Source organism: Salarias fasciatus, chromosome 1 (genome assembly GCF_902148845.1).
Source record: "Salarias fasciatus chromosome 1, fSalaFa1.1, whole genome shotgun sequence".
Taxonomy (NCBI): domain Eukaryota; kingdom Metazoa; phylum Chordata; class Actinopteri; order Blenniiformes; family Blenniidae; genus Salarias; species Salarias fasciatus.
Genome location: NC_043745.1, coordinates 13,705,441 through 13,716,759, shown reverse-complemented (window position 1 = coordinate 13,716,759; position 11,319 = coordinate 13,705,441). Strand labels below are relative to the sequence as shown.

The 11,319-nt window shown below is 43.1% G+C and overlaps 1 protein-coding gene across 1 annotated transcript; it reads left to right on the top strand.

The window, feature by feature from the left end:
* The first annotated feature begins 1,001 nt into the window (after positions 1-1,001).
* Positions 1,002-10,288, top strand: chrnb4 (cholinergic receptor, nicotinic, beta 4 (neuronal)). Its single transcript, XM_030096953.1, is given in 7 exon segments — positions 1,002-1,158; positions 1,160-1,227; positions 3,539-3,684; positions 4,665-4,709; positions 4,959-5,068; positions 5,352-6,405; positions 9,506-10,288. Coding segments are annotated over 7 exon segments (1,644 nt in total). The 5' UTR covers positions 1,002-1,102; the 3' UTR covers positions 9,671-10,288.
* The last annotated feature ends 1,031 nt before the right edge of the window (positions 10,289-11,319 follow it).

Sequence of the window (11,319 nt, the reverse complement as noted above, 5' to 3'; positions counted from 1 at the left end):
TTTAGAAATGCTGCTAATGATGCTTTGAATGTATGATATTTAAGAATGCATTTGTTTTCCATATTTACACCAAGCCTGACACTTTTGACTCCACAAACAGGCTGTGGGGTCTGCGATCCCTCCCTCTTCAAAAACAAGAAAGGGTCAAAACCTAATCAGGTCTTATTGATCAGCCTGCAGTGATCCAGAATAGAAGTCTTTGGAGCTTGAATTTATATCCCCAGGAGGGTCTTCGGTGCTGTTCCTCATGCCTGATACAGTCCCTTTACTGGTCAGTATAATGAGGCTTTAAGCAGCTCTGTGACTGTAAATCTGCTGCACTAAGATTGCCCCGCTGCAGGTCTGACTGGACCTCACCTCACTAAATCCCACATTCAGGACCTCAGAGTAATTTACTGTCCTCGCTGGAGCACTCTCACCAAAGCAGTGTGAAGTCAGCAAATGATCACAAGTCACTTCGGTCGCCAAGTTAATGTTGGCTGCTTGGGGAAGAATTAGGCCCAGATCTGTATATCAACATTTGTGCTTGGGATGCTTGGTTAATTTCACCGAAGAGGATGGTTTATGACTCAAGATATGAGGGCAGGAGTCAGATGCTGACTTGTGACAAAAGGCAAGTCAGACACAACTTTTTCTTTAAAAGATTGAAGAAGAAAAAAATATATACGTGTCTAAACAGAATATGAGCACATATTTTTTTTCAGGAACATGCTCATCGATGCTTTAATTGGTGAGAGAGCAACTGAGGCCAAACAAAATCACAGTGGGTCGATGCACATTGGCACAAACATCACTTTTCCCCAGGTTGTGAGTGAAACACAGAGACTTCCACCTGCAGTGCTCACAGACTACAAAATACTTTCACCTTAAATAGCGGCACAGGCTGGTGAAACTTGCAGCAGCTGATCCCAGACCGGGTGCGGGACCTGCAGGACTTGCAGGGGGACGGAGCGCAGCGCACGGAGCGCAACAGACAACCAGTGCGTCTATTGGAGGCTCGGCGAGGCTCTCAGGGCGGATTGCCATGAATTACCCCGGTGATGGGGCAACAGGATCCACAGCGCAGAGCTGACGGGGGGATCGGACCGTGAAGGAGTCCGGCATGTCCGACGAGAGGAGCGCTGGACTCCGCAGCTCTGAGGCTTCATCAACGGCGACTCCCAGATGGTGCGGTGAAAATGGCTCGGGCTCTCTCCATCCTCGCTTACTTTCTCTCTCTCATACAATGTAAGTTGTACTTTTATTTCAATTCTACGACTACACTGAACTCGTAAAAGTAGCATCAATATCTGTCCACAGTCCGTGCGCTTTTTTTTTTAACTTCCTTGAAGTGAAACAAATACTGCGGATGATTTAAGAGGACGGGTCTTCCTATGTTTTTTATTGCCTGCATTATGATTGTTATTGCATCATTCTTCCCAAATAAATCAGTATATAATAAAAAATATTTTCAAAACTTTGCGGATGGGATCATCTAAATGGCAACAAATACATTTAGCGCGTAAAGCCTTGTCTTGTCTTCTGCAGGAAGAAATTGTTCACATGATAAAAAAAAGTGTTTCTGAACTTGTCTCACAGGATGCAGACTATTGAAATACACACAACTAAAGAATTAAATGAAAAAAAAAAAGAGTCATTTTCGAAGGCAAAGTGAGGAAACAGGTGTGTGTTTTGTTTGTGTATGCAAATACTTAAAAAAAAACGTTCACACACGTCCTTTAATGCCTGAGATTCATAATTTGGTTTATTTACAGACTTCATCATGTCTTGAACTATTTTCCACTTTTGTTAAATAATGGTTGAAAGAATGACCTTATCAGCTCCAAAACCAGCTTACACTAGAATTTTATTAACAGGGCTGGCCTCACTTTCTGCCAGTCTGATGTCAAAGCAACAAGAACTAAAAGCTGCTCAGTTTAAACACACACACACACACACACACACACACACACACACACACACACACACACACACACTCTCAGATTATGAGTGGACTTCACATCAGGTGAAAATATTCTACCTCACTCTGTTTTCCGACAGTTTTGACAGCTCAGAATCTGTGAGCATCGCCAGCCGGGTGACTGACACAGGCACAGCTGGGGCAGCATGAGCTGACCTGCAGGGGCCGGACTGGTGCTGCACCACACCCTGGAACGCCACATGCTGATAATCACGCACAGTTTGATATGGAGCAAAGAAGGGACTCAGACTAAATCTTGGTGTCAGGATTCCTGATAGCACATCTGACAAATCTTTGCCTCCATGAATATCGCTCTGCTATATATTGATAGGAGTCGCCATTCTTCTTCTGTGGGCCGCCGGTGAGAGTCTCACCTCATTAGAGTACCCTATATGAGCGAGTTGACTCAGCTACTTCACACCATGCGGGGACATCAATAACCAGCTGCATGCAATTGAAACAGAAGAGGCAGAGCTACATGTTTCCAATTGGCTCCAGACGAGAAGAAACCCAACATCAGTTTCAATCAGGGCTTGTCTTCACCCCTGGCTCAGGCATCACTTATCAGGCATGGAGACCAAAGGTGCAGTTGATTAGTTGGCAACCATGGCGCATTCTCACTAAAAACACACACCCGTTGGTTTTTGCTTCAAGACCAGATGATGAAAAAGCTGGAAATGTTGTGAAAACGTCTGCTCTTGTTCAAATTACCTATTTAGAAATTATTTATGGTCCTCTGAAACATTTCTGTGTAATTTCCACAACAGTAACCCCTGGTTTCCATAACTGACTATTGCTGCCGCTGTGGAGAGTATGAAAGTTACACATGCAAGCATTAATGTAAATTCATTGAAAAAGAAAACAATGTTTTTTAAGAAATTATTTCTCTTATCTTTTACAGTGCTGCACAGTTGAGTTAGATTTTCTTCTTCTTTTTTCTTTTTTGAATAACGGGGTCAGTAGCTTTCTGGTGTAAATTGATTTTGAAATCCAACTTACTTCACTTTTATTTCTTTATTTGGGTTTTCGATGAAGCATGAATGCCAGTGTTCATGAACATATGGAGATGTTTGCTAAAATTTTACTTTCCAACATAAAAAAACCATGAGGTTATCCAAATGATCAATTCCTATGGCTTCAACAATCATTTCCTCAGCTTCCAGACTGCTTGTAACACACCATAAGCAAGAGTTGCTGTCAGATGTAGGAGGATCGCCCTTTACTAACATCCACTTAAAGGCCGCCAGATGCTGGAGCCAAACCCAGCTGACAGGACACACTCTGAACAGATCAGCAGTCCGTCACAGGGCACACTCAGAGAAACAGACTGACACACATTCGCATTTCAATTTTAAACTTTAATACCAGGAGAAAACCCACTTTTGCACAATAAGAACATGCCTCTGGTCTGGATATTTTTTTCGGCTGTGCTGGACTGTCCTCGTGCAAGACGCTGATTCCCCTACAATCATATGCATGGACATGCATAGACTATGTTTATTCCTTTTGAGTGTCTTGTTGAACGGACATGTGGGATGTGTGTGAGCTACAAGTTAAACAGAAGTGTGTCACCACCAGGCAGCAGCTGTGCTGACTCAGAGGAGCGTCTCATGAACTGGCTGCTGGGAAAGGACCGCTACAATCCGCTCATTCGGCCGGCTGTCAACAGGACGGAGAGAGTCACAGTCAAGCTGCAAGTGTCCTTAGCACAGCTCATCAGCGTGGTAAGACACCAGATCCTCTCACACACACCTACACACACACACACACACACACACACACACACACACACACACACACACACACACACACACACACACTATGACAATTTGTGTATATTTGTTCATGTTTGACTGCTCAGAAGAGATGAGGAGTCAGACAAAACAAACGAATGGGACACAGGAAATAGAAGGTTGATTGAGAAGACGGAGCGCGAGCCGCAAAGCTTTGAGGGAGCAGTTATTTACAAAGCGGCTTCTACCGAGGCGCTGCAGCTCTAAACGGATGGATGGAGTGGAAGATAGATCTGGTCAGCTGTGATCTCTGCCTCTGTCATGTCCAGATTGAAACTTCAGCACATTGGATTAAAAGGGGCCATAAAGCTGTTTTAGCCACAGCGATAGGGGCTCCCCTTTGATTTACAGCGCAGGCCAGTCTCAGCCGTAGAGAGACGCAGCCCCAGTTTATGGGTGTGCATTGTACCCCTTGGAGTAATTGCCATTTGGTATCACTTTATTGGAAGTATATGTCATGGCAGTGAGACGGCAGCGCAACCAACAACCATGTTAACATGCAATCTGAGATGAGAGGAGGATTTCAGCGAAGGAAATATAACATAATATTTTCATGCCTGATAAATAATAGCTTCAGAGGTTCTGCGGAGTCCTTCCTGAAACAGCTTATTCTGCCACCTTAAGGAAGCAGTGCTCATATCAGGCCGATGAGTTTAACATCGTGGCTGATCAGTTAATAGTGACAGCTTGAGCCCATTAGTCGAAGTCACTGGCAGAGTATATTATGGTCTGGTATTCATCCATCGTTTTTCCCCACTTAGTCCACATGGTCTGCAATGACAATGTAGAGAACAATTATGCAGTAAAATAACATAAAAATAACCAACAGCTAAATGCCACTGTTATTTCTTTTCCGTCAGCCGTACTTGTATGTTGACCCTGAGTGATTTCTGTCACTTGTGCATTTTCAGAATGAACGAGAGCAGATCATGACCACAAATGTCTGGCTCACTCAGGTAAGTGCAACGAAGCTCTGAGTCAAATGAATCTTAATAACCTTATATGTTAATAAATGTCCTTCGGGGTGAACTTGGATTAAATGCACATCCATTCCTGCACTCTCAGTCTGGAACGAACTGCTTCCATAATTGTGCTTCAAACATATTTCACCAATAATGAAGCATGTAATTAGAAATCAGGTGGCACAGGAAGACTGCACTGAAATCAGAAGTCAGACTAACGATCGTGTCCCTCTACCTCTTCAGGACTGGGTGGATTACAGGCTCTCATGGGACCCGGCGAAATACGAAGGCATTGACAAGCTGCGTATTCCCTCCAGACACGTTTGGCTGCCAGATATTGTCCTGTACAACAAGTAAGTGTCATTTGCTTGTCATGGTGTTGCATTTCTTTAGATCAGAATAGCTCGTCTGTAATTTGTCTGTATTGACTGATGTACAGATTATTTCTAAAGAAATAGTGCCTCCTTCATCATTCATCATGAGGAATGACACGTAAACAAGCCAGAAATCGGTCAACTCAAACCCTTATGAATACAAGTGAAAACTGTTAGTATGAGTAGATTCCGTTTAACCATTTTGAAAATGTCGGCCCGACACGCCTCAGACGGCTGACGGCTCTCTCTTCTCTCTTGCCAGTGCTGATGGTACATACGAGGTGACCGTCTTCACCAATGTCATTGTCCTGTTCAACGGCACCATCAACTGGCTCCCCCCAGCTATTTATAAAAGCGCCTGTAAGATTGAGGTGAAGCATTTTCCCTTTGACCAGCAGAACTGCACCCTCAAGTTTCGCTCCTGGACGTACGATCACACAGAGATCGATCTGATCTTGAAGACCGAGATGGCCAGTATGGATGATTTCACTCCCAGCGGGGAGTGGGACATCTTAGCACTGCCAGGCAGACGGACGGTCAACCCTTTGGATCCCACCTATGTGGACCTCACGTACGACTTTATCATCAAGCGAAAGCCTCTTTTCTACACTATAAATCTCATAATTCCCTGTGTTTTGATAACCTCCCTGGCCATCCTGGTCTTTTACTTGCCCTCAGACTGTGGGGAGAAGATGACCCTCTGCATTTCTGTCCTCCTGGCTCTCACCGTCTTCCTGCTTTTAATCTCCAAAATTGTTCCCCCCACTTCGCTGGATGTGCCTCTGATCGGCAAATACCTCATGTTCACCATGGTGCTGGTGACCTTCTCCATCATCACCAGCGTGTGCGTGCTGAACGTGCACCACCGCTCGCCCAGCACCCACACCATGCCCTCCTGGGTCAAGCTGATATTTCTGGTGAAGCTGCCGGCCTTGCTCTTCATGAGACGCCCTCACAACAACTCCACACGTCAGAGACTGCGGCAACAGAGGTGTCTACGAGCCAGGAGAGCCATTCTGGGTTTGGGTTACCCAGTTGCGTCGCAGACAGGGATCAACATGTCGTCCTCTGCCCTGTTATGTTCTGACTCTGCCTTCTCCACGCCGGGACACAAAAACGTAGCTCCTCCAATGGGCTACAGCCACTGCAGTAGGAAAGGGGACACGCGTAGCACTGATTATCTTCCCAGTGCTTTCACATCCTCCCAGGACCTCCACCAGAGGAGCAACTCAGAGTGGGCGGCTGATGTGCAGGACGCGGTGAACGGGGTGCGCTTTGTGGCCGAGCACATGATGGGAGACGACGACGATCAGAGCGTAAGTACGCACTTTAAAACCAAATATGCTATATTATTGTACGACATACTGAAGTGATTATGTTGACAAATTAAAAGCTAAAGTTTGTTTGAATAATGTTAGAAGAACAAATTGGAGCGTGTTTTCAATCAGTACAGATCATTTTGATATCAGAAAACATAATATTGTGTGTAAGAGAAATGAGTGACACTTAGATTCTTCTCGTCTTGTGTGTCTATAAAGCAAAAGCTTTATTCAAAGATTTTATATTTGTTGTTTTTGCTCTCATATATGATGAACACAACAGCTTAAAGCTCACTTTCTTAATCAACACACCGTTTACAGCTGTCCTTTTATGAATGAATGCAAATACAAATCACTCCACTCAGTCATTCTGACCTCTGTGGAAATCATCAATCTTGAAATTGAAAGTTGATGGATAAAAACTGCATCTTAAAACATTTGACAATACGTTTTCGTGTTGTCTATTTCTTAATCTCTATATTTATTGGACGTCCTTAGCTTCACACACACACCAAATCAATCCCATTAAAGGAAACAGTGATTAGTAGTCCAACGTCAAGAGATGTGTTAATCTCACCAACTCTTGTGTCTGTGTGAAGGTCCCTTAATGTTCTAATTTTGTGTAAAAATATATATTTTAAGAAAACTTGCATTTTGTCATGAACCTAATCCTATGTCTTCTTTAAATTTATTGCATAAGCCTTTACAGACATTTATATAAACTGCAATCTTGCTGATTTGGTTAGAGGCTTCTATGCAAGGCAGTAATTCTAATTCATAAATGGGTCAATAAAGTTAACTTTATTGCATCTGCCTTTTTTTCTATTTTTATGTATTGGCTACTACCATATCATATTTTTTGTATAATCATCACTTGTAGCAATGGCCAGCGCAATTTCACAATCTGCCAAAAACCAGCTGAATATAAAGAGATAGCTCAGTTTTAAGGATATATGCTTTTTCATTTTCAGTCCAAGATTGAGCTGTAAAAGCAGATAGGATTGTTCCCATGCCAGTAAGTGATTAGCTTAGCTTAGCATAAAACTGCGAATCCGTCTTTGGCTCTCCACAACCATTCGTACATTATCAACCACTTTATTCAGCTATAGGCCCCGGGGGGATGGAGCTGATCGCTATGGGTGCGGTCAGAGGACAAACTGGGAAGGGTCGCCAGTCCATCACTGGAACATAACAAGCTCATCTTTATTCCCAATATGAAAAATCAAAAATCCAAATGACCATGCTGGCAAAGTCATCGAGATCACAGGATACAATTAGTGGGACACTGGAAAGCAGGACACAGACTGAGAGCTGAACAACGACCTGCACAGAAATACAGACGAGTGAAAAACCAGAACACACAGAACTCGCTCAATATGTACCACAGCCACCAGGTGAAGACAGTCACACACTCAGACACAGGTGAAACTCATCAGGCCCGGGGAACGGCAATCAGACATGAGGAAGGGAAGTGGAGGAGTCTGAAACAAGAGAAAAAAATAGCATAAGAAACAAAATGTGAACCATGACACATCTTTTTGTTTTACATTATCAATCACAAATATTGCCTCAAGCTTCCTTCACCATGAGGGCAGCAGTGTGCTGTCATGATGAAAACCCCAAGGTTTTTTTTCTTGTTGAAATAATGAAACACAAGTGATACATTTCAAAAATCTTCATGTCTAAAATAAACAACAATCACCAATATTTTATATCAGTAAGCTGCAGGACTCTTGGAAAGCAGTTTATATGTGAAACAGAGACTGACACTGTGTTTCAGGCACTTTGTTGGATTTTGTGGATTTTGTTTTCAGCCACGACTGCCCAGTGGGCTGTGAAGTCCAGGTGCACATCAGGGACTGGAATAAGTGTGGCAGGTCCTCTTCTTCTCCGGTCTTTGTATTCTCCAGAGATTGGAGGAGTTGGACGACCTCTCCGTGTTCTTTCCACTCTCACTGACTTTCTGCAAAGTGTGAAGATTCACCCTTTCTTGTCTTGTCCTACCATTGTCATTGCAATTGCTCCTGTACAACAACCAGGCTGTCTCAGTCATCATGTCAGTGAGGTGGACGTTCAGTGGAACGCACGCCGCTGGTACCTCTTCTTTGATCTGATTTTGCTGCGGTCCAGAGCGTTGAGGGACCTCTAACCTGATTGTGGGAACCCCTCTCCACCGTCACCCTCATCCTCAACTTCTCTGTCCTCACTGTCCAATGAAGTGACCCTAATTTGCATGGTTGTCAGTTTCAGGAAGCTGTGTGTATCTCCTGTAGCTGACAGTAGATCAAAAACATGAATAAGTTGTTCAAGATGCCCTGAAGCAATAAAATTCTGCTTTGCTTCCTGACGTGGCTTCTGTCCAAAAACATGCAACAAAATCTCCCGTTCAAACCCTGGACAGTTTCTTAGGCAGAAACATGTCCTGCGACATTATAAAGAAATATAAACTTGAAAAAATTGAAAGGGACAGGCCGGAAATATGGTTTCTTGCCAGAAGGCAACGTAATGCGGGTTAACATAAATACATTTCTCCAACTTTCAAGCTGATGAGTGTATTTGTCCATTGGACATGGCAGCGATTATTTTGAACAATGTGGTCCAGAAGCAACATTCCGCCCTCACTAAATGGGGTCAAAGGTATCTGTATTGGCATGATAATATTTACGGGACTCTCCGTAGCCTTTAAGAAGCCGGATGGAATAGCACTAACCTTAAGTAGTGACTCTGACCCGGCAAATTGAGTGCAGACCGGCCAGTCAATCACTTTCTCTGACAAATCAATAATACAATGAGGACACACGGAATTAGAAATGACGTGTTTGTAAATCCACCAAGGACAGCGCTGACGATGGGGTGAAGGGTCAATAGCTTTTTCAATGCAAGCCGCAGAAGAAGGAGGTGGGTCTTTTCAGAGACTGGACTTCATAATGGGCTTGTTAGACTGTCAGAATGTCAACATCTGAGAAGAAATGCTTCTTCTTTATGCAATATTATTAAAAATTGTTAATATAACAAAAAAAAAATTATTGATTACTGCAGTTACATGCAATGAGAATGCATGTTGAGTAATTTAATTGTGATTTGTGTTTTCTTGCAGGTGATTGAGGACTGGAAGTACGTGGCCATGGTGGTGGATCGCCTCTTCCTGTGGATCTTTGTGATAGTGTGTGTGGTGGGCACCCTGGGTCTGTTCCTCCAGCCCCTTTTCCAGAGTCAGATCGTTCCCAATCAGCAGCCCAGCTCAGAGACCCCTCGCATCTGAGCAGCAGTGACGCCCGCCAGGATTTCGTGATTGTGCCATAAAGGCAAAATGAAGCTGTCAAGAGTGAGCAGGCCAGAGAAAGTTTAGGTATCAGAAATTGTGACGAAGATGTGAAACAGGACAAAAGAATGAATACGCCTCTTCACATTTAAAGCAACATGGCTTACACTAATGAGGCGTCTAATGTTTTAATTAAGTGGCGCATTCGCAGAAGAACTAACAATAAACTGTCTTTCCTTGAGAGTTTTGAGCTGGATAATATACCGAGTATGACAATAATAATTCTGTCAGATGTTGTAGATCTCCCTGTTTGTGTAACTGTGTCTCAGAAGTATAATAAAGGAAAAACCTATGTCTTCTTTCAGATTGATTAAATGCCTGAGACTGTCAGTAATCTATTAAAATTGTCAGGGTTTTTGCCAAAGTGCTTCGTCAACCTGCGTGAGCTGGTGATAAAGTTCAGAGATGTGCGAGCGCAGATGTTTCAATTGACAAGACAGCTGTTGTCTGATCAGGAAACAAAAAAGAGGAGGATGTGATGCATTTTAAGTATTACAAGGGAAATATTGCGCCCATGTTTCAGATTGTTCAAGAAACACTGATTTTGTTTGTTTTGTATCCAGCACTGCAACGGATGATCTTTTTTTTTCTTACACCAGAACCAATCTTTTATCGGGTCTCATTTGGACAAATGGGGAAAGTACACACACACACACACAAACGCACACATTTACTGCTCAATAAACAGTGCTGAGTGGGCTCGTTAGAGATTTTGCAGACTGTTGGTTCTTGTGTGAGACCTTCACTTAAATCAACAGATCGTGATCAGTATCTGTGTTAAAGGGCAGACTTTCTTTACGCTAATCTCAACTCAGAGTTTTTAAAATGTGTTTTTCACACATATTTTCACATTTGTTATTTATCAACAGAGACAAAGAAGCACCCAGATAGATATATCGATCAAGAAAAACAACTGCTTACGATAGAAACAAAGCAGGAGGAGTCTCGCGTTCAGTAAATGATCCCATTAATCAACATGCTTCTGTCAGCAGGTCTTTGTCATCAGGCTCTAATTAAAGAGCCATGAAAAGAATTTCGAAGAGCTGCAACGTCACATAAGAACTGATCCACATCCTGTCGGAATTTTAAATAATCCAGATTTCAAGCTTGAGAAGATTCAGTCAAAATGACATATTTCAATTCAGTGGTTTTTCGAGCCCTTGGAGATAACCTTTGTAGGATGAGGTACTTGAAGGCTGTTTATCACTAAAGGCAGTTTAGTTAAATGACCCGAGCCTCGGCTGAAGACATCTGTGTGCAGGTGTATAAAGGATGTAAGTTTTCATCCTGCTCTTGTCTGGGGGATTAAAAAACTTTCTGAAGGTCAAATTCACATTTTTCCATATTTTTCAGCGATATGATCGTTTATTAATCCCGCTGTGGCAGTTCTCTTCCCGCCAGCTCCACTGAGAGGAGTTTAAAATGATACTGAGGACACTTTTGAAGGCGGAAAGCATCTGAACTTTGCCCTTCATTCGGCTGAGGGACAAACCGTTGGGCTTCACTGCAGGACTGGACTGACAATAGGGGCGGGGAAAAATGGTTACAGCACAAAACCAGAATTAAAAGAGAATAAATCAAGACAAGCA